We start from the raw sequence: 26,664 nt of genomic DNA, 5'->3' as shown, positions 1-26,664 counted from the left end.
TTTGGAATGCATCTTAAATATTTATTCATAAAACTCTACGTCCCGCTAAAGACGAACATTTTTTTGGTTGCTGGTTCCCTCTGAGTAAACATCCCTTATGATATATTGCAATAAGATAGCCAAGTTGCAGATTGTCTTTGGTGAGTAAAACTGGAGAAGCGCGCCGCTCCCACCGACCCCAGGCAGGCAGGGAGGGAGGGAGGGAGGGAAAGGGAGGGAGGCGCCGACGGCTTCTTACTGAGCACAACAAAACATCAGAACCAGAAGAATCATTTTGGCATGTCATCTTTGTCAAGTGCTGCCCAGCAAATATCTACAAAAGCTAAAGCGGCGCTGCCGGATGACAACCAGCGCAAAAGACCACCAGCAGTGGTGAAGGTGCAGAGACGTTGCACAGCAGATCTCCAAATTGCAAGCTTGGGTGGCGGCGGCGCTTTGACACGCATCACCGCGTCCTCTTTCCGCCTGTCCTCAGTTGCCGTTGAACCTGAGGACAGCGGGACCACACCAAGATGAAAGCGGAACAAAGGGCAAACTTTTGCACAACGTCACAAGCGCAGTTCTATTTCACAGCCACTAGGTGGTACTGCTACACACTCTCGTATCTTAGGCGACTTTGTTTTACTGGGAGCTAGCTCGGTGAGGAGAGGACAATCTCGTCCTGGTGTCAGACACGATGAAGATGGGGCTTTGAACCCCCCCGTCCCGCCCCCATCACCATCCAGACAAGAAAATGGCCTACCTGGCAATGATGTGCGTCACCATCTGGTCCGCGATGCCCGGGCAGGTGTCCTCGGCCGATCGGACGTTACGTTCCAGCTCCTCGATGGCCGACGGCTTTTCCTTGTGCCGCTGCTTCAACTGCAGAAAGGCGAGCGCACAGCGCGCCGGCACCGTGTCGTGAGCGACGACGGGTGGGCACAGCTACGAGCGGACCCACCTCTGAGAAGACGGGCGAGATGACGGCGGCGAGACCGGAGGGCCGTTGGTCCGTCTTGCGCTTGCGCACCGTGGTGAAGCTCCATTTGGGGGGCTCTCCGTCCTTCCTGTCGCCGGACTCGCTGAACGCAGCCAGGCCAGGCCAGGCCAGGCCAGGCCGGTCAAACCAGGGAGGCGGCTGGAAGCTTTCGGCTCTGCTGCGCGACTTACCCCTCGTCCGAGTCGTCGGGGCTGCTGTCGCTGTGGCCCTGCTCCCGCCACCTTCGGTACCTGTCGATCAACTCGCTGAGGTAGGACGTCTTCTTGCAGTGTTTGATGATGAACTTGTGCTTGAGCAGCTCCTTGGCGGTGGGACGCTGAACGAGGAGACAACGCCGTGAGCCCGGCCGGCGCGGCTTGCCGCCGTCCAATTGAGATATCAGACCAACGCAATTGTTTTTTTCCCGGGAAGGCCAAGTCAAACGTCGAGGCGAGAAAGTCAACAATAAAACAATAATAAAACATACTAAAACAATAAGAACAAAGCGGCCGGCGCCTTACGAAGCCGGGGTCCTTGTTGAGGCAGGCCTCGGTGAACTCTTTGAAGCTCTTGGAGAAGTCGCCCGTCAGCGTCGGCGGCGGCGACTTGGGGATGAGGAAGAGCACCCTCATTGGGTGCATTTCCGAATTGGGCGGCTCCCCCTTGGCCAGCTCGATGGCGGTGATGCCCAGTGACCAAATGTCCGCCTGGCGCCACGAGTCGGAGCAGTCAGGGCCCGGGCGCCGACGCGTGCGGCAATAATCTGACCTTGAAGTCGTACGCAGACTGCTGGATGACCTCCGGTGCCATCCAGAAGGGCGTCCCCACAAAGGTGTCCCGCTTGATTTGCGTGTCCGTCAGCTGACCGGCTACCCCGAAGTCGGCCAGCTTCACCTGGCCGTGCTCCGACAAAAGGACGTTGGCGGCTAGAAGGGCGGGGGGGGGGACAGCTCCACATTACAAGGCCGATCCATCCATCCATCCATCCATCCATCCATCCATCCATCCATCCATCCATCCATCCATCCATCCATCCATCCATCCATCCATCCATCCATCCATCCCTGTTGCTGGGCTGCGACAGCCCACCTTTGATGTCTCTGTGAATTTTATTCTCCGAGTGAAGGTAGTCCAGCCCCTTCAGGATCTCCTTCAGCATGGTGGCGATCTGTGACTCATCGAAGGGACCCGCGTGGAGCTGCGTTTCAAAGACAAGATTTTTTTTTTTTGGTCCATTTCACATTCCAAAATGCAAACTTTTGGAAGCCATTAGTTTGCGCTCCCAAGCCATTTCCTCGGACGGAAGGAAGGAGGCTCACCAAGTCGAGCGCAGAGCCTCCGCCCAGGTACTCCATGATGATCCACAGTTTGCTGCCCTGAAAAACAGGCGGCGGGCCGTCAGCGGGCCCAGCGAGCGCCGCCGCCGAGTCTTCCGTCTCACTTTGAGGTAGGAGCCGTAGTACTTGGTGATGTAAGGGCTGTCGCACTGGCTCAGCACGGTGATCTCCTGCTGGATGTCCTCGATTTCGTCCTCGGCCTCCTCCAGGTCGATGATCTTGATGGCCACCACGCTGAGCGAGCGGTTGTCGATGCCTTTGAACACCTGGCGGGCGGAGAGACGCCGCAAAGCGCTTGGAGCTCGACAACATCCGAATGAAGCGAGGAACAAATCGATTCTTTCTCATCCGCTTCAAACGCGGCCGATGACTTTTGCAAAGGAACGCAATTCAAAGTGATTTGAAAACCATTGCGCCGATTCATTCGCAAATAAAATGTTCAAAACGAGAAAGAATTCCATCATTTGACGTAACAAACAAATGGCTTGTTTTGGAACGCAAGGCGTCAAATTTAGATGGAAATTGGAATGGCCCATTGAGCGCCCATTGAGGAGAACAAAAAACGCGCTTTAGAGGAACCGGACTTTCTGAACGCACCTCCGAAATGAATATTCGTCAACAGGCAGCCAAGAAGCTCACCTCTCCAAAGGATCCTTTGCCAATGCGCTCCAGCTTGGTGAACAACGCCTCCGGATCGATCTGAGAACTCTGAGGGAGAAAAGGAAACACATCACAACGCAGGCGTCGATCGGAACGCCAGTGATCTCCTCCTCCAATTTCAGCCATTTTTCCTTGAGCGCCTTGAAGGAAAAGACGGGCGCATGCAGGTGTTCCTTCCTCCCTCACGCCGCGCGCACGACGGCTGTCTAATCATTTTTCAGTAGTCACCAATCATGAGCGTTGCAAGCATCCATTCGGACACGCAACTACTGCTCGGCAGGTTGGATCCCGGCTCGAACGGGCAGAAGAGGGCACGCTAAACCTTCGACGGAACACAAAGAAGCCCGAGCGAGCGTGCAGCTGTCAATCATTCCCACGCCTCCGAAAACAAAACAACGAGCACACCCAGGCTAGCCAGACGGGTAGCCAGGCAGGCAGGCAGCCAGGCAGGCAGCCATGCAGGCAGCCATGCAGGCAGTGCCTGGCAGGCAGGCAGGTTACACAGGTCGGCACGCCTGACTGGCCGGGCGGGCGGGCGGGCGTTCGGGCAGGAACCTCCCAACAGACAGACAGACAGACAGACAGACAGACAGACAGACAGACAGACAGACAGACAGACGAAGCCAGCCAGCCAATGACAACTAGAAATACGAGTCATTAAACTATTAAGTGCAATCATTGAAGACGACTGAAAAATGAATGATATGTACGCTGGTTTGTGTGAAAGTGCAAAACGATTGCACATTCTAAGACAACCGTTAACATATTGCGATCATTCACAGTGCAACTTGTTGCATCTGTCAACAAACATCCAAATAGCCGCCGCAAAGAGGCAGCACCGCGCAGCACCGCACCGCACCGCACCGCAACGCAACGCACCGCAACGCAACGCGTTTTGTTGCTCGACGTGCGGAAGTCGTTCGACTCTCGAGTATAGAAAGTCCGATTTCAAAAGTGGCTCTCGCGCAGTGCCACCTCGCCTCGCCTTGCCTCGCCTTGCCTCGCCTCGCTTCTTGATCAACTGGTTCAGTTGGCTTTTGAAAGGCCGGTCCACCTCCGTGCTTACTTACCTGCATGCCAGGAACCTCCATGGTGACTTTTGTTGAAGCGAGAGAACGCCGCCCGCCTTTCCTCCCTCCCTCCTTCCCTCTCCCTCTCTCTGTCTCTGTCTCGCTCTCTCGCTGTGCTCCTGGTCACTTTTGCCCTTGAACGCTTTCTCGGGAGCTCGACGCGGGGCAAAACAAAAACTCCCGCAACGTCCAGCCGATGGAAAAAGTGCCAGCACAGGCGACAGACCGACCGACCGACCGACCGACCGACCGAGCGGCCGACCGAGAAAGTCGAGGGCGAGCGAGCGAGCGAGCGAGCGAGCTGTGTGTGAGTCGAGAGAAAGTTCAGCAAACTACCCAGGACAGACGCTTGTTGCTCCGTGGGCGGGCTGGCGGGCGGGCGGAAGAAGGAGGTGTCAACAACAAAAAGTAGCAGTTTTACGACCTTGGAATATTAAGAGTTCAAAACAAATTTGCTCGCTCTCGAGGCGCCTGTGCACGGTGGCCTACAAAAACGTTCATTTGTATTTTACAACTATTTTAGTGACCATTTTTATTTTGTCCATTTTTCCGTCACACATCAACCGGAAGTGAAAAGAGCTTGGCGTGCCTTGCCTTGCCGAACGTTTTAACCAGTGACTCTCTACTGCCGTCTAGTGGACGCAGGGTGGAACCACCGTCAGCTTTGCCTGTTTTTTGGAAAACTCTTTTTCTGCTGCTTTGATGGGTGGTGGTGATGATATTTTGAAAGGCTTCAGCTCAGGAGATATAAAAGTGATTAGATGCAAGTATTTGAAATTTCCGGACCCACCAAAAACCAAGGAACTTCCATTTAAAATGATCAGTAATATTTACCCAATCAAGAAATGTTTGAAGACGAAATTTAAAAAGGATGTAGGGAACTGTGCTTTTTGTGAAGGAGTCTAAATCTAATACAATTAGATAAACAGATTTAATAATAAACACTTAAATGAAGAATCCAACGTCAAACATAGGAGGTTCGATCAGGCCCGCAGGATAATTTTAAAGCTTCTTTACACCCAAAAAAGGAAAGACATGACATTTTGGTTATTTTGCAGCAGAGTATGGTATCATTTTAATGATCCGGCCCACTCGACAGCTAGCGAGGCCCTGAGTGGCCCACAGTGTGAAATGTGAAATGGAACCCCCCCCCCCCCACACACACACACACACTGTCACCCACATTGATAATATCATTGCAGTAAGGTGTCACGCGCCGCACGGAACGCTGAATTTGGCAAGTCGGCAAATTCACAGACCGTCCGGCCAAAGCTCGTCGCTAGATGGCGAAGAGGAAGCTCTGGATGAGCGGCATGACTCGGAGGGTGGAAAGGTCGGCGAGGACGGCCTGCAGCGGAACACACGGCAACTTTATTGGCGCGCATATTTGCTTCTTCAAAATGGATCTCCGGGGAACGCACGAGCCGTACCTCGGCCGAAGCCAGAGACGTCACTTCCATCAGGTTGTCGGCCCGAAAGGCGAAGACGGCGGCCGCCAGGACTAGTGAACCAGCGGCCGGGATGAGAGCGGCGTCGAGAAAGCGGCGTCGAGAAAGCGGGCACCAAACGGCGGCGGTGTAGCTTACCCGCCACCAGCTCCAGGGAGTCGTAGCCCAGGATTCGGTCCCAAAGGAAAAGCAGCTGGTCGGTGCAGAGATAACCTGAGAAAGCTCGAAGCAGCCACTTAAAGGCGATGCGTAACCTAGCCGCAACAAACAACAACAACAACAAAATCGGGCTCAAGGCCAAGGTGCTGCTCTTGTCGTGAGAGCATCAGCCACAAGGTGGCAGCACGAGATCATAGTGGGCGCAAATGTGGGCTGATGTTTGATCGGTAGAACACTGAATTGACCGGGCGGGCCCTAGTCACTTTCATTGGGTTGTTTTTAAACTTCATTTTCCATGGACCTGGCTCACCCGTGGCTTTTCAAAAGGCAAATCCCAACCCGGTCGGCGGCTTACCTCGCTCGGCGACATTTCAGCTCGGCGGACAACTTACGGCTGAGCTCCGATCCGTCGCAGGTGGTGGAAGAGTCGCGGCAAGTGCGTCTGCAGGAGCCGCTCCAAAAGCAGACACAGCGACACGATACCCTGCCGGCCAGACGCAAACACCAGGGAGGCCAATGAGGCGCCGCGGTGGAGGCGGTGAGGGCGTCCGGCGCCGCCTTCTTACCGAGCGCGCCGAGGACACAGAGTGTAGGCGGAAAAAGTAGCGGGTGTACATCTCCCTGAACACGCTGTACAGCTCTGACGGCTCCTTGTACAGGAAGCACAGCGGGGCCACTGGAACAGGCGCGGGTGGGCAGCTAGCTGGCTTGCTTTCGGGAGCGTCCCAAAAGTGCACAGCAGCGGCGGCGGCGGCCCTTTGACTCACCATACATTGAGAAGCCGTGGAAGGGAATCACGCCTGTTGTAAAAAAAAAAAATGGTTCTTGTGTTAGCTGCCCGTTCCTTAAAATGGAAAAACGGTAGATTTTGGGGGGGGGGACAAAAGAGGCTCTCTACGTATTGGACGAAGCAACCAAATGCGGCCCAATCGCGTCAGCGTTTCACCAAACGATGACCGACTCATCCGGACTCTAATAAATGGCGGCGTCAAAATCAAGCTTGAACCCGCAGCCGCTTCCTTCCTCGGTCAAGATGGAGAAAAACAATGGCGACGGAACGGACCGCGTCATTTGTCAACGTTTGTTTGTCTGGGTGAAATGCGAGCGGAGACGCATGCTCAAGATGGAGGCTCACCGTTGGGAGGATAGACCACGGCGTAGGCCTCGTCCCCTTCTTTGCCTGCCAGACAGACAGAAAGACAGACAGACGTAGAGGGCGGGCGGTTTTTGAGCTTCCAGGCAGGCGCTGCTCACCTCGGATGTAGGATTTGGCCGGCGTGGCGCTGTTGTACTTGAAGTGCTCCAAGACGCTGGCATCCCGGGAGAAACACAACAAGACCTGCGGAGCGAGCCATTTGGAGGTCAGGTGGAGGAGAAGGATGGAGGGAGGGAGGGAGGGAGGGAGGGAGGGAGGGAGGGAGGGAGGGAGGGAGGGAGGGAAAGCTGGTGAGCAAATACCTGGTAGAGGAAGTCTTCAAAGACAAAGTAGTAGTCGTCGTTACTGGCCGTCAGCTTGACATCCTGTAAGGAGGAGGCGAGGCCCCCGGCCGCACGTCACCCAGAAGCTCACCGGACAGGATTGGGCCAGGCCGGGCCGGGCCGGGCCAGGCAGCTTACCTTGCGGATCAAGTGGTCCACCAGCAGGTCGTGTTGGAGGACTCCCGCCTTGAGCTGCTCAAAATGCATGGCGTCCTAAAATAGAGGGAGGAACATCAAACAGGATCGAAAGCACGCTTGGAAGCATCGCTCGACCCAAGCCCAGAAAGAAAGAAAGAAAGAAAGAAAGAAAGAAAGAAAGAAAGAAAGAAAGAAAGAAAGAAAGAAAGAAAGAAAGAAAGAAAGAAAGAAAGAAAGGGCACGGTGAGCACGTGTCGACGAGTGTAAAAGTGTCGCCCTCGCGAACTGATGGATCGGCACGGCGGAAGCGCGCACGCAAAAGCCAGCGGGACGGACGGCGGAAGTTGGGCCGGCTCGCTGGCTGCCAAACAAGAATCTCATCTGTTGGCTTGGGATGAAGCGGCTGAGACGTGCTCCAGACAGCCATCTGGCACTTTTATGGCCCGCTTGATGTCAGAGGCGGGAGTCTGGATCTTCTCTTTGGACAGCCGGAACCAGGATCGCCAAACGCGTTTTGGGTTCATCCGCTCAAAGACAAACACGGCGGTGGCGGCGGCGGCGGCAACGGTGGCGGCGCACAGCCTTCCAACCTGCGGCCGGTCCACAGAATTGAGGATGAGGGCCCAGAGGTCGGCCCGCAGGCCGGTGGGGCAGCCCCGACGGCTGTACTGCTGCGCCGCTGCGCTGTCCTGCCCGCCCAGCACTGCGGTGGCACAAGATGGAGGACGATGAGGAGGCGGCCGGGCTACAAGCGGGCCACAGGCGGGCCACAGGCGGGCCGTGCTCTCCTACCTTTCTTTGCCGTCTCCACGTAGTCCCTCTCAAAGAAATCTGCAAAGCCATACAGAGGTGAAGGAGGCAGAAATGAGAAGAGGGTCCGCGCCTCGACTATTCCGACGTACGGCCCCGGCGACATCAAGCTTCTGTCGCCGACCGACCGACCGACCGACGCTTAGATAAAGGTGACAGGAATTTTTTATTTATTTATTTATTTTTTTTAAAAGCGCCTCCCTGGATGGATGTGCGCATCGTCGTCGATGCCCAGCTGGCCGGCGGCCAGGTTTAGCTCGGCGTAGGCTCCTCTCTGAAAGAAGAGAAAGGCAAAGGTCAAAGGTCAAGACAGAGCTGCCGGGCCGGGCGGGGCGGGCCTACCAGCTGCTGGATGTCCTGGACATCCAGGGGCACCTGGATCAGGCCCCAGTGGCTCCTGCTGCCCGCCTCTTCGTCGTCGCCGCCGCCGCACTTGTGGTTGGGGCTCCGCAAAGCCACCACCACCTGCGCCACGGAAGGCCATCAAGCGCAGTCCGCGACCGCCGCCGCCGCCACGCAGCCGCGCACTCACCTCCAGGAAGTCTTTGGCAGCGTAGATGGGCCTGAAGCCGCTCAAATCTGCAAGGCACGGCGGTGTCCCAACGTTAGCCAGACACACAAAGGCCAACAGAAAGAACAAAGTCAGCACATTCCCGTTGGCGAGAAATACCCGCTTCGTCCGTGCCCATCTCGTTCCATTTGCTGCTCAGCTCCCGCTGCTCGGCCGCCGTCCTCTGCGGCACAAACATTCATGGCTTATCTATCGCTTAGCGCAGCTCTCCCGCCCGCCTGGCCCGCCCGCTGCCAATTGTGGATTTTTACCATCCGGGCCAGAGGCACTCCCAGCTCTGTGCTCATGCCGTTCAGGCTTTTCAAGATGCGGCGCTCCCAGTCGGCCTGTGGCACACACAAAGCTTCCAAGAGACTGACCGGATGGACACCGGGGCGGTGGCGGCGGCGGCTCAGAAGCTGACCTGGGCCTTGCGCATGTAGGCCAAGGGCTCCTTGACGTGCTCCGGCGGCATCGCCGCCGCCGCCGTGAGACTCCAGGCCAGTCGCTCGCTGGAATCAAACAAAGGCACCCGCCCGCCGTCAACCTTTTCTTCTAGAAGGGAGGGCTGGGCGGTGGTTAACGACAACGGCTCATCCCAAGTGAGGAGGAGGAGGAGGAGGACGAGGACGAGGAGGCACTCGATCCAGCGTCCTCATCCGGGAGACAGCTGAGGACGCTCGCTTAGCTACGGCCTCCGTCACTGACAAGTAGCTGATAAGGTTTATCGGATGTAAACCCAAACCGTCGGGGGATTCTTTTCATCCTCGCAAAGTCTCAAGCCACTTGTATACAAATGAGCAAGAAAGAAAAGGTGCTATCAAAAGTGGCTTTTGTGCTGTGCGCCAAACTTTGATTTTGAACCGAAGCTCCGCACGCCCGCTTGCATTGGAGTCGGTCGGCGCAACTTTATTTCTATGGCCCTTCGTCCCAAAAACGGGCTCCAGGTGTCAAACCTTGAGAAGAAACTAAGGATTACCACAAAGCTATTCTTGAAAAAAGTCCAAGTGAGGAAAGTGCAGCAGTAGTCCCTGTTTTTACTTACACTTGTAATTCTCGATACACGGCATTCTGGAGTTTTTTTTCCCAGCCTGTAAACAGCACAACAACGTCAAGGCAAAGCAAATAAACAAACCCCCCCAAACTTGCCGCACCTGAAGTTCTGAGGAAACTCCGCACGTCGTCCTTTATTGAGTCCAGACGGATCTCGGGTTGATGTAAACACTCCTGCGATCAAAAAGAAAAGAAAAAGAAAAAGAATGAAGGAGAAGATGCCGGTTGTAGGACGTTTCTTAGTGTTGGGGTTCGCTTGGTTGAGCGTTGGGGGTAGCCTGCAGCTAATGCTAGCATACTCACCCGAGCTTCTCGCTCCATCTGAGCGTGCAAATGGCTTCCCTTTAGGCGTTGGACGAGCTGAACAATAGTCAGTGACAACTCGGCGCCTTCGTCGTCCATGTTTCTTTGACGGAGCCGCGTCGCGTCGGAAAGCACCAAATAGACGTTGAATCGGCAATGACAGAGCCGAGCCGAGCCGAGCCGAGCCGAGCCGAGCTGAGCCGAGGTTGCTACGGCAAGCCCGCTTGGACAATCTGTCGACGATATCGCGAGGTTGCTGGGCAACGCGCTCCACAAGCCAAACAACTTGTCACTTATTCGTTTCTATTTGAGCGTGTTTTGCTAAAGGTTTCTTATTTAGAATTTATTTTTTAATATTTGTCAAATGTCAAATGGATGGAAGGAAAAGCTATACTTTGGATTCGTGACACTTTGATGAATGTCACTGTGAAAATACGGAATAGAATGAAAACAAAAAAGAAAACATAGTGTGGTCCTACGCTGAAAATAGTGGCAATACACGAGCGTGTGACGTCACGAATCACCAACGACGACACGGGGGGCGAGGCGGTCGCGCAAAGCGAAGCGGCCAGTTGAAGCCACAAGACACACCAGACCAGACCAGACCAGAGCAGAGCAGTTCGGAGCGCAAGGTCGTGCGGAAGGGGCCATCATACATCGCTGCGTGTTTTTGTCTCTCTCTCGCTTTTCGAACCCTTCTTCTCCAACCATGGGCGCCTTCGCCGTGCACGAAATGCTCAACTCCACGGAAATGAGCGCGCTTTTGTGCAAATGGGGCGTCAGCAACTTTTCGGACTGTGAGCCTTGGAGAGTCGCAGCAGCAGCCGACGTCGGCGTGAAAGGTATCGACAGACTATTCATTCGCCGCCTTCCAACTGTCGCCTATTCAACCTGGAATAGACGTATCCTCCGCGTAATTGCGCATTGCGCACGCTGGCGCGCCTCCACCACTAAGCCTCCCTGGTTTTTCACTTGGGTGGGCAGTCTAGTCAAATGTGCTGGTCAACGTTGCGCGCGGCCAATCTCTCAAGGTCTGAAAATCTGAGAATGACGCCAGCAATCCAGTATTGGATTTGATGGACGCGGCTTAGCTTCGAGTCACCTGGGTGACTCGGCGCTCAATCGACACCGCCGTCATTTATGTCGGAGCGAGCGCTGCAAGTATGAGAAGAATCGTGTCGTGGACATTGCAGCCAAGCTACAGCAGCTTGGTGAGGAAAAGACGACATGTCGGTCAAGTGCTATAACACGGCAAGCGGTCTGATATGCTCAGAATAGAAAGTCCATTTGGGTCACGATTGATCAAGGGCCATTTTGAGAGCGGGGCGGAGGGGAAGCGGAAGCTGCTTCCCCCCCCTTGTCCCCGTTGGAGTGTTTTTCTTGTCTTGTCTTGTCTCGTCTCGTCTCGTCTCGTCATGTCCGTCGCTGTAGATTTGGGCGACGGCGTGCGGGTCCTTCTGTACTGCGTCATCTTCCTGATCGGCGTGGCGGGCAACAGCCTCATCATCGCGGTTCTCTCTCGGAACCGGCGGATGCGCACCGTCACCAACCTGTTCCTGCTCTCCCTGGCCGTCAGCGACCTGATGGTCTCCCTGGTCTGCATCCCTTTCACTCTCATTCCCAACCTCATGCGGACCTTCATCTTCAGCGACGGCACGTGCAAGATGGTCATGTACTTTATGGGTATGGCGCTAACCCTAACCCAGCCCCGCCGTCTATGCGCAGCCGCCGTCTATGCGCAAACTTGAATGTTTGCTGCTCTTCTTTTGGCATGCAGCGGTCTCCGTGAGCGTTTCCACCTACAACCTGGTGGCCATCGCGCTGGAACGCTACAGCGCAATCTGCAGACCGCTGAGCTCCAGGACGTGGCAGACCAAATCGCATGCCATGAAGGTCATCGGCGCCACCTGGCTGACGTCCCTGTCGCTCATGGTGCCCTACGTCTACTCCAGCTCCCTGATGGCCTTTAATCGGCGCGACAACACCGACGGCTTCATGTGCCGCATGACGTGGAAGAACCAAAAGCTGCTGGCATATTGGTGCGCTGAAAACAAGGGGTGGTTGGTTGGTTGGTTGGTTGGTTGGTTGGTTGGTTGGTTGGTTGGTTGGTTGGTTGGTTGGTTGGTTGGTTGGTTGGTTGGTTGGTTGGTTGGTTGGTTGGTTGGTTGGTTGGTTGGTTGGTTGGTTGGAAGAAGGTCCAAGGGCGTGGGCACCAACCGACCGACCGACCGACCGACCGACCGACTCCATTGCGGGCCTTTGCTTCTAAACCCAGGTACGTGTCCTTGTTGCTGCTGCTCTTCTTGCTGCCCGGCGCCGTCATGCTGACTGCCTACGCACTCATCTCGCTGGAGCTCTACAAGGGGCTCAGGATCCAGTTGTCCGACGGGACACGCGCCAGAGGTGAGGCCTGACCGCCGTTAAGGCGTTACAGCCCCGACCGAGCCCTTTGCGACAGGAAACGGGTTTAGTCCCTCGCAAGCGTTTTGCCCACCGTCAAATGACATCATCCTCTTTGCAGACAGAGCGACCAGCTTCGGCAGCCTTCGAGCCAGCAACGGCGACGGCTGCTACCTTCATTTGGGGCCGCAGGGCACGGCACCACCGGAGCTCCGCTCCGGCAATACGGCCAAACTGCTGGCCAAGAAGCGAGTGGTCCGCATGCTCCTGGTCATCGTCTGCCTGTTCTTTGTGTGCTGGACCCCCATCTTTGTGGTCAACGCGTGGAAAGCTTTTGACCATCAGGTGGTCTCCCGCCTGACGGGCGCGCCCATCTCTTTCATCCACCTCCTGTCGTACACGTCCACGTGCGTCAACCCCGTCGTCTACTGCTTCATGAACAAGCGCTTCCGCCAGGGAGCGGCGAGCACCTTCTCGTCCTTGCGGCTCAAGGCGCGCGCCGCCGTCCACCTTTGGACCAAATGCCGCCAGGGACCCGAGCCGAGGTACCGGCAAAGGGGCCAGGAGAAGCGGCGGGCCCAGGACCGACGGCGGTCGGGGCGGCACGCCGAGCAACTCGTGGCGGAGAAGGTGCGGGAGGCCCCCCGGCCCACCCCCGAGGAGCAGCTCCACGAAGCCGGGCCGTCGGCCGGGGAGATGGGCGAAACCTTCGTTGAGCTCTACGTCCATCCATATCCCGGAGGCGCGGCGGCTGGCTCCGCCTCCAGCGTCATCTCGCTGCCGGAAGTGCTCTGAAGTGGATTTCAGTCATCACGCAACTGTTTTTGGGAGGGTTGGGAGTGTGACCCAGGTTGCTTCATTTGGGAACTCTGGACTATGGGACGTGGCCCGAGGCTACGCGGACGTTAAGGCCGCGCAACACCCGGGTACTAGCTTTCAAAACATTCTCTCTTCCTTATACTAGGTCCTGCTCGTTTTCAAGGTTGACCTTCTTCACGCGTGCACCTGATGAAAATGATCCAGGTCGTTAACAAGCTGCTGCGGAGCTCGCTGATGAGCCAGTCGATCATTGGAATCGGGGGCTCACGCTGCCAAAGAGGGAGCCCACATCTGTATGCTCACTTGAAATGCAAAGGCCAAAAGCAAACGCGGTGAAGAAAGTGCAACGTGAGAAAGGACGAGCGTTATCTGTGAGAGTGGGATGGGTGGGGAACAGCAACACCTGCGCTTTGGTTTCCCAGAACTTGCGCCAGCTCAATCTGCAAACAAACAGCAGTGAGAATGAGGTCACTCACAACATTTCGCACAAGGCCTTTTACCTTACGCGTGACTCAACGCAGAGAAGTCCCGGTGTGAGTGGCACCTAGGAGACATTCTTGGGTTGCAAGATTTTTGATTATTGTGCTTGTGCTGAACCAATCGCCCCCCCCCCCAAAAAAAAAAAAAAACCATACAATGGGAGACTTTATATCACTTTTTTTAATTCTCATTTTCCCCTCGTGTTTTTTGTTTTCCATGACATACAGATTGGAGCATGATCCGGAGCTGCGATATGTACAAAAACGATGCTATTCCCAAAAAAGAATGAAGAGAGAGAGAGAGAGAGAGAGAGAGAGGGAAAAAGAAAGAGCGCATCCCCTTGCTTTGGAAGCTTGCCAGCCAATGAAGAACGCAAGGCAAGGCAAGACAAGGCAAGGCAAGGCAAGGCAAGGCAAAGCAAGGCAAAGCAAGGCAAAGCAAGCCAAAGCAAGGCAAAGCAAGGCAAAGCAAGGCAAAGCAAGGCAAGGATGCTGACGCTGATATTAAATAAGAAAATAGTTAGCTGTGACACGTAAGGCTGAGAGCTACCTTTCCTTTTTTGCACCTTTTGCTAAAAAGTTATGTTTAAAGCTGCCCACCCCTCACAGCACAGTGCACCAAAAAACAACCCCAAATTACACCATCAGACTTTTGGCATTTCAAAGAGCTTACATACATTGTTCGGCGCTCGTTATAACCGTGAAAAGAAAAAACAAATCACAAAAACAGCTGCTTGCACAAGAGTGGGGGGGGGGGGGGTCATGATAAGAAGGCGTGTAACATGTTTTTTTGCAAAGTCCCTTTGTACATAAAAAGGAAGGTCGACGACGCCCGGAGCCCGGCGGAGTCGCACCAAGCGACGTGAGGAGGAAGAAAGGACGGGAAACAGAGAGAGGAGAGGGAGGAAGAAAAGAAAAGAAATAAATAAACTCCCCGCCAGAGGATGGAGGCGAAGGAGGGCCGGCCGGACCTGGCCGCTAAAGGCTATTTGTGTTTGGTGCCCATTCTGAGAAGGAGGACAAGACAAATGGCTGGCTGGCAGGCAGGCAGGCAGGCAGGCAGCGCAGGCAATAAATGCACTTTTTGGACATGGGGAACAATAATTTAAAATATTAAAATATACAACATTTCACGACAAACAGGGGAGGGGGCACAGCTTCATTGTGGTTGTCTTTTCTTTCCCTCCGAATGAGAACCCACATTGGCTCGCTTCCTTTCGGAGTGGTGGATTTTGGCGTATGGTTTCAACATCAGCCCGTGCCGAGCCGAGCCGAGCCGATGAGCTGTACACTATTGCTGCTCCGCGACCGTGGGAAGGAAGGAAGAAAGAAAGAAAGAAAGAAAGAAAGAAAGAAAGAAAGAAAGAAAGAAAGAAAGAAAGAAAGAAAGAAAGAAAGAAAGAAAGAAAAGAAAAAAAAACAAACAAAAAAAACAAGGCTCTTGTGTGACAGTACCGCTGGAGAAATTGGACAACAAGCAATTTTCGTGATCTTGTTTTCCGGAGTCTTCGGTAAGGCCACATTGAATTGAGAAAAGTGTCTCTCGCTCACTCGTTCTTTTGTTTGTTTTTTTGTCACGCTCGCTTGGAAGACGCGTGGCTCCACGTGATCCGGATGATACGGACTGCATACACACAGTTCTCTTGCACAGTACGAAGGTTCTCTCACAAGTCCGTCCTCTGTCGGTGAAAACAAAGGCTCCAGTGATGAGTGGCATTCCAAAAAGGAGACGTGGCGGCGGCAGCGGCGCTCGCACGCATGCACGTATTGCAGGCAAGGCAGAGCAGAGGCGTTGCTTAAAGCTTTTCCTTTAAAGACTTCATAAAAACCAATGAGATTCAAAAATAGGCCCTCTGAGGTGGTTGCCCTGACACACACACACACACACACACACACACATATTTGCTTTTAGATTCCCCCCCACCCTCACAGGAGAGGGGAAAATAAGGGCAGGAGTTGGGGGGGCTACAAGATTATAGGAGGAATACAAAGTATTTGGTAACAAAAGTGTACAATAGGTTTAATAAAGGTATGGAGAAAAGGTGTACCTTTGCTAAAGCTTATACAAATTCCTTGGTCCATTAAAACTAAGTTAACGTCACGCCGGCGTGTCCCTTTACGTCCTGGCGCCGCCTCCGCCGGCCCGCCAAACTTGAAACATCCCCCGCGGGGTGGGGTGGCGCGGCACGGCGTGGCGCGGCTAAGGCCAGAGGAATACTCGGGATTGGGAAGCATTTGGAGGGCAGTGCAAAAGGGGAAGGAGGGGCAAGCGGCTTCTGGAGCGCGGCTACGTCGGCCGCCGTTGCCATCGGCGTCGGGACCGACCGGAGCCCGGCGGCCACGGAGCACGCCCCGACGTGTGACGCGGCTCCTCCAGAATTTCACTGCGTTTCTTCTTTTGCCCGGAACATTTTTCATCTCAGCAGTTAACCGAAACGCAGAATTTTAGTGTGTGTGTTTTGTTGAACTATTGCAAATTGTTCTCGAGCTGGCTGGCGCTACCTTAAAGCGAGCGTTAGGAGACCACGGCGGCGGTGGCCGACGAGGACGTGACGGCGCTCCCGTAGACGGCCGCCTCCGGCCCGCCGCCGCCGCTCAGCAGGGTCGCCGAGTTGCCGGCCCGCAGGATGGCGCCGGCGGCGTTGCAGTGTGGCCGCGGCCCGGGCTCGGGCGTGTAGGTGAAGGTGAGCGAGGTGGAGTAGATGAGGCCGTCCTCCCTGACCAGCGTGACGGGCACCTGGACGGGCTGCCGCACCCAGCGCCAGCCCTCGCGGAAGGCTGAAATGTCAGGCACCACGCACAGCATGCTCTCGGCGCATCTGCGGGTGAAAACAGGCTCAGGGAAGAACCCCTTTCAAGTCATCCCGGCCCGTTGCGAAAGGCGCACCTGTACATGGTCTCGGCCTCCACGTCTCCGAACCAGACTCGCAGATTGGGGGTGAAGTTCTGGCCCGTCAGCTCCAGCATGGCCACGTCTCCGCCGCCGTTGAGCTGCAAACACGCAATAGCCATGGCTTGGTTCTCAAACGGCAGCGGCCAGCGGACCGGGAGGGAGGGAGGGAGTGAGTGAGTGAGTGAGTGAGTGAGTGAGTGAGTGAGTGAGTGAGTGAGTGAGTGAGTGAGTGAGTGAGGCAGTGAGTGAGTGAGTGAGTGAGTGAGTGAGTGAGGCAGTGAGTGAGTGAGTGAGGCAGTGAGTGAGGCAGTGAGTGAGGCAGTGAGTGAGTGAGTGAGGGAGGGAGGGACCCACCTGCAGGCTCTCCACCACGGGCACGGGCGTGACAGGCGCCTGCACGGGGCCCATGCCCTCGTAGAAGGTGTACTCGGCTTTGTCCGTGCTGATGATTGTCCAGGAGGCGCCGTCGTTGATCATCTCCTTGTTGGGTTCCTTTGGGCAGGGCGTGGCCTGGCAGAGGGGGCAAACGGCGTTGGTGTGCACCTGTTTTCGGCTTGAGGGGGGGGGGGGGGGGGGGCACCCACCTGAAACTGGATGATCCTCTCTTGGGAGAGGCACAGGTACATGCGCTCCGTGTCCTTCAGGTAGAAGGCGCACTTGTGCAGCTGGGACACCGGGTCGTCAGCGTCCAGCAGCGCCGTCTGCTTGTCCACCTTACGGATGATCTGGCGAGAGGCGGGGCCAGAATGAGCCAGGGAGGGAGCAAAGCGGGCAGACGGACGGACGGACGGGACCTACCAGTCGGGGCAGCGCCATGCCGGTGACCGAGCACACCAGCTTGACCGTCTGGCCGTAGTGGATGTAGCCGTCGCGCACGGTGAACTCTTCGCCCTCCGACTCGTCGTCGTCCACTGGAACACAAAGGGCGGCGGCGATCGGGTCGGATTAGGGCGCCGCGCTCGGGGCTGGCTGGCTCGCTCGCTCAGTCAGTCGCTTACGTAGGTGGATGTAGAAGGCTCCCCACTGCTGGGAGCTGGCATGGAAGTTGCCCCCCTCCACATGGAGATAGCGCGTGCTGACCGTTTGGGAGCGCAGGCGGTTGAAGAGCGCCACCTTGGTGCCCGACGCAATGCACACTGCGGCGGCGGCGGCGGCAAACGACAACAGCGCTGGTGTCAACAGCGCAACTGACTTTCTCTTTCCAAAAGTCGAGATTTGACCTCAGCATACTTTATTCCGATGATACTTTATGATCTTCATTTTATGAGCCGAAATGATGGCTTCGTCGAAACCCAAAAGCTCGACATCTACTCGACACTTATTTGAAAAATGCTCAATTAATCCAAAGAAAACTTTACCATGGAAAGATTTGAACATAAAAAATAATCTATTACTTTATGTGATGCATAGTCAAAAATGAAAGTTGAAATTTTATTTGAGACTAATACCGGCTTGGTAAACAAACGTACTTCCTCGAATGATCTACCCATGTACTTACGGTCGGCGTTTTTCAGGGACTGTTTCTTTTTGGAGGGCTTGGAGATGACCTTGATCCTCTTGCTGAGGAAGACGCCGATGTCGGCGCTGTTGCCGTAGAACATCTTGACGGACAACATGAAGTGCTTCCTCTTGTCCGAGTCGGATATGTACAAGGTTTTGGCTGTGCAGTAGTTCTGGCCGAGGGAGGACGAGGCTATTGAGGCAAGCGCGACGGCCAAACGGCGGCGGCGGCAGCGATGGCCACGGCCCTCCCACCTACCTTCCCCTCCAAGTTAAGCTGCTGCATTTCCTGCTCGCTGTTGCCGATGCCAATGAAGGCGCACGGCTGCGACTCTTGCTCGGAGCAGCCGTCCCGCTCCATCTGCTCCTTCTTTTTCTTCCAGCCGCTGCCCATCAGGTACACGCACGGCGGCGGGCAGAAGAACCTTGACAACAGAGACAAAATGATTTGCAGCGTCCTTCAAAATCTTTCAAATGCCGCCAGCAGAGGGCGCCCAGGCACCGACGGGGAAAGGAAACAAAAACACGCTTGCAATGCGGTCGGCACTCATTTGGATTCTTGAAATACTTTGGAAGAGTTCTTCTTCACATACGCTCCACCGAGCAGAGGCCGTGGGCTTCATTTGTCACAAATCACCTTCCGGAAGGCGGCGGTGGTGGTGCTGGGACACACTTTGCACAGGCAGGCGCGCGCTCGCTCGCTCACCTTTTCTCGTTGCCGTAGGATTTCTGTGCAACCTTGGCGTGCAGGATCATGACGGTTTGGTCCCCTCGCTCCTTCAGGTAATTCCTCATGGCTTCTCTGAAAGGGCAACACAACAAGGGGAGACGGGGAGAAATCAACTCCTGCTAATGCGGCAAGGCAGGGTTCAGCGTACACGCGCATGGCCCAGTCACACCTGACGCTTCCACAAGGTCATGCTAAGCGAGAGGCCTGTCCCGCCCCGCCCCGCCCTGCCCCGCCCCGCCCCCTTGCCAGCGTGAACACGTGATGCACCACCAGCCAAATGGCGACCTCATGGTGCTCTTGAAATCAAGACGCTCCTCCGTTAGTGCCAATGTCAGACGCTTTTTCCTTTTCAGTCTCGCGCAGTGCGTCTTTTGACCGGCTTGCATTTTGAAGCCAACCCGGAAGCCAGCTGGCATCCGTCCGAACTTTGCAAGGCGCACCTGCAGCTGTTCCATGTTGCAAAACATTCTCATTAGGTGTTTTTGGATCCAGGACTGGAGCAAACATTTGCTGGTACAAATGCCACTTTTGCTCCTCACCATCTCGCCGCCATTGCCCGCCCGGCACGTTCACAAAGCGGGAGAAGAAATTACAAAATAGATCTCTTGCCCAGGCCTTCCTTGAGGTGTCATTTTGCAACAGGACAGAATATTTCACATTGTCATTGTGAGCTCCTCCCATGTCTTCGCTACGACAATTTGGAGCCGCTTCATTCCATCCGAGGCCCAAGTCGGACTCTTGGCAGCGTCATGCGGGTTTCTGCCACGCCCACGATTACACCTGCAGGCGGAGCCACGGAAAAATGGCGGCGCCACGGAAATGAGCTAGAATTGGCCTGTTTGCAGTCGGGCAACAGCGCGGGCAGCTAAAAGACAACGAAGGCCAATTCTCAATGTGAAGCAAAGGAGCCGAGCGGAACGGCGTGTGTCTCACCTGGTGAGGCGCTGTGGCTGAGGGCGCTCCCCGAACTTCCTGAAGCCAGAAGAAACAAAAGAGACAGGCGGGATGCTCTTAGAAATCACGCTGACAACATCCTGGAAAAGGCAAAGGGGCAGACGACAGCGGCGAGCCGGCGCGGAGGACCGACTCCAATCGAGTCACGTTCGGAACGTGGACGCACGCGCCGGAGTTACATAGGTGGCGCCAAAAGGCGCCCGACCGGGACAAGCCGACGGGGGAAGAGACGCCGTTGCTCGGAATCAGTCGGCATAAAAGGTGGGCGACCGCTAAGGTTCCCGCGGCGTCTTTGGAAGCGAACGGATGCCGAAGAATGGGCGAGTGACGTGAAAACGGGCGACAAGACAAGGGCTGCGTACGTACGTACGTACACACACACGCGCGCGCGCACACACGCGCACACACACACACACACGTTTGTGCCAATTGCAGAATTTGGCCTTTTGAAAATTGCTTCTGACTTTGAAGTCAATTTCAATGTGATCAAGTGTTGGGCCCAAGTAAGGCTGGACATCCGGACACAGCCAGCACCCAACTTGACAAAAAAAAAGACGAGAGAGAGAGAGCGGCAGAAGAAGGCGACCACCATCCGAACCGAACCGAACCGGGCCGGGCCCTGACTCGCGCGTGCGTCGCTGGGCGGGTCGCAGTGGGCACACCAGCTCGCTCCATCTGGCTTTGACACGGGAAACCTTAATGACAGAGGCAGACAAGCCAAAGACCGGGCTGGCCATTCTGCCCCCCCGACCCGACCGCACGCGCTCGCCATCTGCTCTCCGGACGGACTGCTCTGGGCCTGCCACATGCTCAAGGCGCCACCGGGCGGACACGTTAACGGCACGCGCCGTCACGCAACGTGGGGTTGAGGGAGGGTGGAGGTCGCGTCCAGACGGACACATTTTAGGTAAAGGAGAAGCCAGAGGCCAGCGAGCAGCAGCAGCGGAAGCAGCAGCGGCGGCAGCAGCGGCGGCGGCAGCAGCCTTAAGCCATCATCATCATCATCATCATCAGCAGCAGCAGCAGCAGCAGCAGCAGCAGCAGCAGCAGCAGCAGCAGCAGCTCCTCAAAAGCCAAACGTGAGTGAGCACAAAGGCTTTTTTGGGTTCAAGCGCAGCACACATTCACGCTTCGAGACGCCTCTCTTTGTAGCCGACGCGTACCAGCACTCTTTGAGCGGGACTTGGCGCACGTTCGGCGTCTATGCCCTCCTCCTCGCCCACGTTTAGCCGCCCTCCCGGCCGGCATTGGAGAAACGCCACGGGAGAAAAGACCACGGCCGTGTGATGGGGGAAAATATGTGGTTGGGGGTCCAAGATGCCGCATGTCTTTGCTGTCAAGACGGAGGAGGGGGACTTGAACCCTGAATGAACCAGACTTTTCCCGCTTCTCACTCGCTCACGGCTGAACTGATGACTCACCACTGGAACCAGAGCGCACCCAGGGTGGGGGGAGGGGAGGGGAAAACAAAATCCACCGTGCTCGGATTTTGGCCCCGGCAAAAGACTTTGCGGGAGGCTCCCCGGCGGGGCTGCCGGAAACGTGTCGCCGCGGCCGCCGACTATCCCAATCGGTGCCGGCAAATCTCGCCACTTTGCCATTAAGTTTGGAGGCGTCGTCGCAGCAAAGTCCTCCGACAAGCCGGCTTCTGGTTCAAGGGCCCCAAACATTGGGAGGAGCTCAAAAGTTGCTTCAAAGGAAGCGGAAGAGACGCACGCCTGGCGCCCGAGAAACTTTAGACGGGGCAGGCGGCAGATTTCCAAAAATGTGGCTGTTGTGGTGCCATCTGGGCTAGCATCATATTTCTATTGCTCCTGGGGCTTGATGCTAATTCCCCCTTAGCATGCCAATGGGATTTGACACTGATGTACGTTAGTTAGCGTTAGCACCGGCACTCTTTTCAAAACAAAGCAAGTCTTGTATTTGCAGAGCGCAGGAGCCGCTCTCGGCCACGGCCGTCGTCTTCCAACACTTGGGGGGGGGGCTAACAACTTTGGGCCACCATAAAGGTCGGCGCTGCGACATCTGTCGCTCCCTCAGAAGTGCTCCTTTCAAGAAAAGATTTGACGCAAACACATTGTCACCAAAGAGAGGCAGGCAGGCAGGCTGTTCTGGTGTATTTTCTCAAAACAACATTTTTGTTGGATTAGGGGGGACATGAGAAGGGAGAAAAACGATTCCATTTTCTGAAAAACTCCCTTTTTTGATGCTTTATCTCATAGCATTGGATTTTGTTTTGCAATATAACAACACAATACCACCACACCACCAAGAGCTGCCTCCCCAAACCTTCTGCACACAAACACACGTCCAAACGCACGTGTAAACTCCGCGACACACCTCGTCGAGCATCCACGTGGGCCAAAAGCGCCGAGGACAAAGGGGACTGCAGGTGATGCCACAAGTGATGACAAGTTCACGCAAAAGTTGCCCATGTCCGGATTTGCATCTGCCACAATTTCCAGATTTGATACCGCATCAAAGCTTGAAGTCAAGTGCCGGTAGCTTTCGTATTTTTGGGCTGGTAAAGGATGTAACCATACGTCCGTCAAATGGATGCCAGCCGGCACTACGAAGTCGTCCATCCGTGTGATGTGTTTCATCGAGAAGCTAAATCTGGACAAAGAATTTCCTAATAGCTAGCCCGTTACTTTTGATTGCTCTTTGAATGTTTCCAATCAACATGAGTTGGCTTTCAGCGAGCGAGCTAACGATGACGACTAGGCGATGCGTCCGCTCGTGCTTTGGATTCAGCGGTAAAGGAAATGGTCCGGACGAGACGGTTGCCACGACCAGTCTGCGCAAATGCCTAGAAGGAATTTTGTCACACAGTGGTTGTGCCCATGTATTCGCCTTCTACTGCTTGAACGCACAAAATGGCAACATTTTCCTTCCTTAAAAAAATGTTCATGATCACTTCATTATTTTCGCCTCTGAAAATAAGACTTTTGTCTGCGCGTGGGTTGGAATTGGGGGGTTAGATCACCAAATGATTCCCGAGCGCGGCGGCGGCACCGCTGCTCCTCACTGCTCCCCTCCCTCTCCCCCAGGGGATGGATCCAAATCACACGGGGATGGGTTCAATGCAGAGACAAATTTCGCCACACCCAGATGTGTGTGTGTGTGACGATGATCATTGGGACTTTGAATAACAACTTAATTTTAAAACAATATCTTTTGTTCTCTCAAATACCTCGACTACTTCCTTAGAGGAAAAACAACCATATATCATCATTGTTTTTAAGAAAAGACACATTATTCTTAAAGCATTGCGACTTTTCTTTTCCAAAATGAATTTCAGATTCTTACTCTTTTTTTTTTTCATAAGACAACTTTACTCTCACTTTGAAGATATTTCTTCTCTAATCTCACAACTTCATTTTTTCTAAAATGGTTCCATCCCGCCCCACAAAGAATCGAAGACTTTTGTTTTTGGAAAAAAACCAAAAACTTTCTGCATTTTCCCCACAAGAAATATAGGAATATTAGATATTTTTTGGTCTTAAAATGTGCAGCTGTGTTTTACAAACAAATAAAAAAAGGCTGCGTATTTGCTTCGTAAGATGACTATTTTGTTTGGAAAAAGCAGTTTTATTTTTACCCTCTCAAAATGTTTACTTTTATTACGTTTTCCACCTGGAAGTTAAACTTTATTCTCAGTCGTAGATCCCCCCCCCCCCCCCCCCACACACACACACACCCACACCGTCAAACAAACACACGTACAAACAAATAGACACACGCAGACACAAAACACGAGTCGACTGTGGTGAAATGGCCCCATTTGTCCTTGCCAAAGCGCGGCGGCAATGACTTTCCTATTTCTTGGACAGTGCGAGTCAATTTTTGTCAGGTTGACAAAGCGTTGCTCGTGATTCACTGGCATCTTGCTAGCCGGCGTCCATTATCGGACAGCTCGCTGCCCGACCGCCCGCCCGCCCGAGCGAGCACCCCTCGCTCCCCGGCGACGTTGCGGCGGCCCATGACGGAAAACCAAGCCGAGGAGAAGGCGTTTTGGTCCGGACGCTTCCCAGCGCGCGTGCTCGCAGTCTGCTCTCGATTTTGCGGTGCTTTTCATTAGCTGCCTAGCTGCCACACATGCTAATAGCTCGCGTGAAGCTAGCCCACGAAACACGGACGGCAACTCAGCGCAGAGCAGCGCAGAGCAGCGCAGAGCAGAGCAGAAAGCAAAGCAAAACAAAACACAACGAAACCCGCTTAACACATTGGAACAAAGAAACGAGCCTGCGCGGTGAGCGTCGCGTCGCCTCGCGCGGAAAAAGTGACCGCGGAGCCAGCCGGGCGATCGCACGGCAATATGCGGCGGCGGCGGCACGGCAAAACCACGCTTATTGACTCGGATTCACTTGAACACCCCGGCCGGTCGGCCGACCGACCGACAGCAAGTCCCCGAACCACATACTCACCCCGTCACAACAGGCGCCATCTTCCACAAACTCTCACCAAAACTCCAATACTCGCGATATCCTTTTTTTTTTTCTCTCTTCTTCTTCTTCTTCTTGAAATCCTTTTTTTCTTCCGCGGGGGCGCCTCTCCCCGCAACCCCGGCAATCCGTCGAGACAGCAAGAGGCCGAATGGAGGTGTCGGGACCAGGGAGAAGGGAGAAAGGGGGAAAGGGGGTGGCTTTTGCTTGCTTGCTTGCTTGCTTGCTTGGCTGCTTGGCTGCTTGGCTGGCTGGCTGGCTGGTTAGGAGACACAAGAGAAGGGGAGGGAGGGAGGGAGGCCACACTTTGGTGGGGGGAGGGAAGGAGGGAGGGAGCGCGGGAGGGGGGAGGCGAAAAGGGCAGACGCCACAACAACAGGCGTGGGAAACTTCCGAGATCGCGCGAGAGCTGCAAAAACTCTCACAATAGGACAGCGCTGAGGGGTCGCCCGCTCTCGCGAGACATGGCCGCGTTGCTTTTCCCACGTGTGTACTCTGCTTCGAAATCACGCATCGGCGCTTCTTGCCGACTTGGATCCAATACATTGCCCCACTCACATGAATTCGAACGTCATTCATCTTTTACAGCCCCCCAAACTAGCATCATTTTGTTGCTACGTGCTTTTAAAAAGAAAAATACCGTAAAACATCAAATGAAAAACGAAATTAACAACAATTACTCCTGCTGCTTTTATGCCTCCTAAAAATATCACTTTGCTTTAAATGCCATGCAACTGCAATGCGATGCTTACCTGTTAGATAATTGCAATAATAATAAAAAAAAACATCATAGTAATAATAATAATAAAAATTGCATCCGTAAATTAAGCTTGCCATTCGATTCCATCTTATTCGATCAATGCCGACTCATCAACTGTCTCATCCGACACGTTCTTGCCTTCCATTCCATTTGTTTTTCTCTCTCGGTGCGCTTACATGTCAGATAATTGGCCACCCCGAGTTGAGAGGAAGTGTCAGGGAGGATGATGGCGACACGCTCTCTATCTCTGGCCAAGTGACTGCGGCGCTGAGGTCGTGACCCTCCGTGCAGTCCTTTCCTCGCCCTCCGGGCCGTCTGTCTGCGGGCTGTGGATGACGCTCTCGCAGGAAGAGGACGGCTGATTAGATGGGGGAGGGCACCCCTGACCTTTTGTCCAGAAGGAGAGGAGGGGGGGGGGGGGGCGTGCCCCCGCGTGCACCCTTGCGTGATCCACGCTGATTGAGAGAACCAATATCAAGATTACACAGCAAACCCTTGCAGTTAATCGGTGCCCCCTCCCTCTGCCCTGAAATCTTGGTCTGCGTGCTCCCTGGGGGTGGGTGATGCGTCCAGATCAGGTTGTGGACTCGCTGCCATCTGCTTTTGTGTCATTTGCAGTAAAACGGCTGCTGGATGCAATTGAGGCAGGCAGCCACGCACGCAGGCAGCCACGCACGCAGGCAGCCACGCAGGCAGGCAGGCAGCCACGCAGGCAGGCAGCCACGCAGGCAGGCAGAGCATGGCGAGCGATGTCGTCAAATGACACCACATTTTCAACTGTTGTTCACGTTGGATTAAAACAAAGAAAATGGCATTTTCTGCTACAATTCTCTTCACTACATTTGCGTTTGGCCAAGTGAATGTGAAGAATGGCGTCGCGGCGCGGAAGCGGGGCGGTGGCCACTCAACGGATGGGGGGTTAGGGTCCGGGCGGGGCTTGCTGTAGAGCGGCAGGTGCCTTAATTGTCCCCCCGACAAAGCCTCGGCGAGTGGGCCAGCCTCTCAATGAGCGTGCGGCCAAAAGGAGCCATGAATGGAAGCGCCAGTGAATGAATGACCCAACCAACGAATGGATGAACACACGAACGAACGAACGAACGAACGAACGAACGAACGAGCAAATGGATGAACAAACGAACGAACAAACAAATGCTCGAACGAACGGAGAAATGAACAGAGGAACAAAAGAATCAACAAAACAAATGAACGGATGAACAAACAAATGAACAGACAAATGAAGGAATGAACGAACGGTCGAACAAACAAATGAACGGAGGAACAAAGGAACCACGGGCCAAACGGTCGAAGGGGGAGTCGGAGACCCCACCCGGATGCAAAAGGCCTCCTACGACCGGCGTAGGACCGGGAAGCCGGGCCGGGCCGGGCCGGGCCGGGCCGGACCGGACCGAGCGGCAAACGGATGGACTGCCGTGGTAGAGCCTTTCAGCAGATGTGCACAAGGCGAGAGCACTTCCAAAACAACACTTTAGAATCCAGTCAAGAAGCCATGCGAGGAAACAAACCAAGCTCAATTGATTGGTTGGCTCTCTGTGAATTCTTGCCTGGCTTATTTGTCTTCTGTTTTTTGGAGTCCGATTGCTTCATCTTTGGCACCTTCTCCGTTGCTTTTGATTCAGTTCTTAACAGGTCATTGGGGGTTTCGGGACGGTCACTTGATTCTCGGCTCGGTTCTTGACGGCCCCCGTGACTTGGTTGGCG

At 54.7% G+C, this 26,664-nt stretch overlaps 4 protein-coding genes across 7 annotated transcripts; 1 reads left to right on the top strand and 3 right to left on the bottom strand.

The window, feature by feature from the left end:
- On the bottom strand, positions 1-4,395 carry stk26 (serine/threonine protein kinase 26). The gene is made up of 11 exons (XM_049743394.2): positions 4,026-4,395; positions 2,935-3,003; positions 2,400-2,561; positions 2,278-2,334; positions 2,048-2,156; positions 1,727-1,884; positions 1,480-1,665; positions 1,150-1,295; positions 941-1,061; positions 743-861; positions 1-487 (listed from the first exon to the last, which is right to left on the bottom strand). Exons 1-11 carry the CDS (start codon positions 4,044-4,046, stop codon positions 472-474), a joined length of 1,164 nt encoding a protein of 387 aa, XP_049599351.1. The 5' UTR covers positions 4,047-4,395; the 3' UTR covers positions 1-471.
- Positions 4,396-4,937: 542 nt separating this feature from the next.
- Positions 4,938-10,188, bottom strand: tbc1d19 (TBC1 domain family, member 19). 3 transcript variants are annotated; one of them, XM_049743223.2, is made up of 21 exons: positions 9,966-10,187; positions 9,764-9,836; positions 9,655-9,700; positions 9,034-9,121; positions 8,882-8,956; positions 8,730-8,793; positions 8,592-8,638; positions 8,402-8,524; positions 8,264-8,333; positions 8,042-8,083; positions 7,840-7,952; positions 7,250-7,324; positions 7,091-7,153; positions 6,887-6,971; positions 6,768-6,812; positions 6,400-6,432; positions 6,199-6,331; positions 6,025-6,116; positions 5,612-5,727; positions 5,456-5,526; positions 4,938-5,373 (listed from the first exon to the last, which is right to left on the bottom strand). In XM_049743223.2, exons 1-20 carry the CDS (start codon positions 10,062-10,064, stop codon positions 5,485-5,487), a joined length of 1,524 nt encoding a protein of 507 aa, XP_049599180.1. In that variant the 5' UTR covers positions 10,065-10,187; the 3' UTR covers positions 4,938-5,373; positions 5,456-5,484. The 3 variants fall into 3 exon arrangements, 2 of the variants coding, with proteins under 2 accessions (XP_049599180.1, XP_049599169.1); XM_049743212.2 differs by having other exon boundaries at positions 6,199-6,308; XR_007486420.2 differs by lacking the exon at positions 4,938-5,373 and having other exon boundaries at positions 6,199-6,282; positions 9,966-10,188.
- Positions 10,189-10,285: 97 nt separating this feature from the next.
- On the top strand, positions 10,286-15,056 carry LOC125982538 (cholecystokinin receptor type A). Of its 2 annotated transcripts, XM_049743315.2 has the most exons (5): positions 10,286-10,807; positions 11,397-11,648; positions 11,743-12,004; positions 12,241-12,368; positions 12,487-15,056. In XM_049743315.2, exons 1-5 carry the CDS (start codon positions 10,675-10,677, stop codon positions 13,158-13,160), a joined length of 1,449 nt encoding a protein of 482 aa, XP_049599272.1. In that variant the 5' UTR covers positions 10,286-10,674; the 3' UTR covers positions 13,161-15,056. The 2 variants fall into 2 exon arrangements, with proteins under 2 accessions (XP_049599272.1, XP_049599269.1); XM_049743312.2 differs by lacking the exon at positions 10,286-10,807 and having other exon boundaries at positions 11,006-11,648.
- On the bottom strand, positions 13,827-24,461 carry rbpjb (recombination signal binding protein for immunoglobulin kappa J region b). The gene is made up of 11 exons (XM_049743320.1): positions 24,168-24,461; positions 19,720-19,758; positions 18,763-18,858; positions 18,316-18,481; positions 18,055-18,229; positions 17,555-17,692; positions 17,355-17,467; positions 17,141-17,281; positions 16,911-17,066; positions 16,551-16,654; positions 13,827-16,482 (listed from the first exon to the last, which is right to left on the bottom strand). Exons 1-11 carry the CDS (start codon positions 24,185-24,187, stop codon positions 16,179-16,181), a joined length of 1,452 nt encoding a protein of 483 aa, XP_049599277.1. The 5' UTR covers positions 24,188-24,461; the 3' UTR covers positions 13,827-16,178.
- Positions 24,462-26,664: the final 2,203 nt, after the last annotated feature.

The sequence above is a fragment of the Syngnathus scovelli genome, chromosome 1 (genome assembly GCF_024217435.2).
Source record: "Syngnathus scovelli strain Florida chromosome 1, RoL_Ssco_1.2, whole genome shotgun sequence".
In the NCBI taxonomy this organism is placed as follows: domain Eukaryota; kingdom Metazoa; phylum Chordata; class Actinopteri; order Syngnathiformes; family Syngnathidae; genus Syngnathus; species Syngnathus scovelli.
This window is presented reverse-complemented; position numbering and strand designations above follow the sequence as displayed.

Bases quoted from the DNA above. Each gene is read 5' to 3' on its own strand.
- stk26 (XM_049743394.2), bottom strand. From the start codon at position 4,046: ATGGAGGTTCCTGGCATGCAG. The intron at 2,562-2,934 runs GTGAGCTTCTTG...TCCGCCCGCCAG, and splicing joins GCAAAGGATCCTTTGGAGAG to GTGTTCAAAGGCATCGACAA. The intron at 1,062-1,149 runs GTAAGTCGCGCA...GGCTGCGTTCAG, and splicing joins CCCGACGACTCGGACGAGGG to CGAGTCCGGCGACAGGAAGG.
- tbc1d19 (XM_049743212.2), bottom strand. From the start codon at position 10,064: ATGGACGACGAAGGCGCCGAGTTGTCACTGACTATTGTTCAGCTCGTC. The intron at 6,972-7,090 runs GTATTTGCTCAC...CTCGCTCCGCAG, and splicing joins TTGAAGACTTCCTCTACCAG to GTCTTGTTGTGTTTCTCCCG. The intron at 5,527-5,611 runs GTAAGCTACACC...CTGGTTCACTAG, and splicing joins CTCCCTGGAGCTGGTGGCGG to TCCTGGCGGCCGCCGTCTTC.
- LOC125982538 (XM_049743312.2), top strand. From the start codon at position 11,231: ATGCTCAGAATAGAAAGTCCATTTGGGTCACGATTGATCAAGGGCCAT. The intron at 11,649-11,742 runs GTATGGCGCTAA...TTTGGCATGCAG, and splicing joins GATGGTCATGTACTTTATGG to CGGTCTCCGTGAGCGTTTCC. The intron at 12,005-12,240 runs GTGCGCTGAAAA...TTCTAAACCCAG, and splicing joins CAAAAGCTGCTGGCATATTG to GTACGTGTCCTTGTTGCTGC.
- rbpjb (XM_049743320.1), bottom strand. From the start codon at position 24,187: ATGGCGCCTGTTGTGACGGG. The intron at 18,859-19,719 runs GTGAGACACACG...TTGCCCTTTCAG, and splicing joins CAGCCACAGCGCCTCACCAG to AGAAGCCATGAGGAATTACC. The intron at 16,483-16,550 runs GTGCGCCTTTCG...TTTCACCCGCAG, and splicing joins GAGGCCGAGACCATGTACAG to ATGCGCCGAGAGCATGCTGT.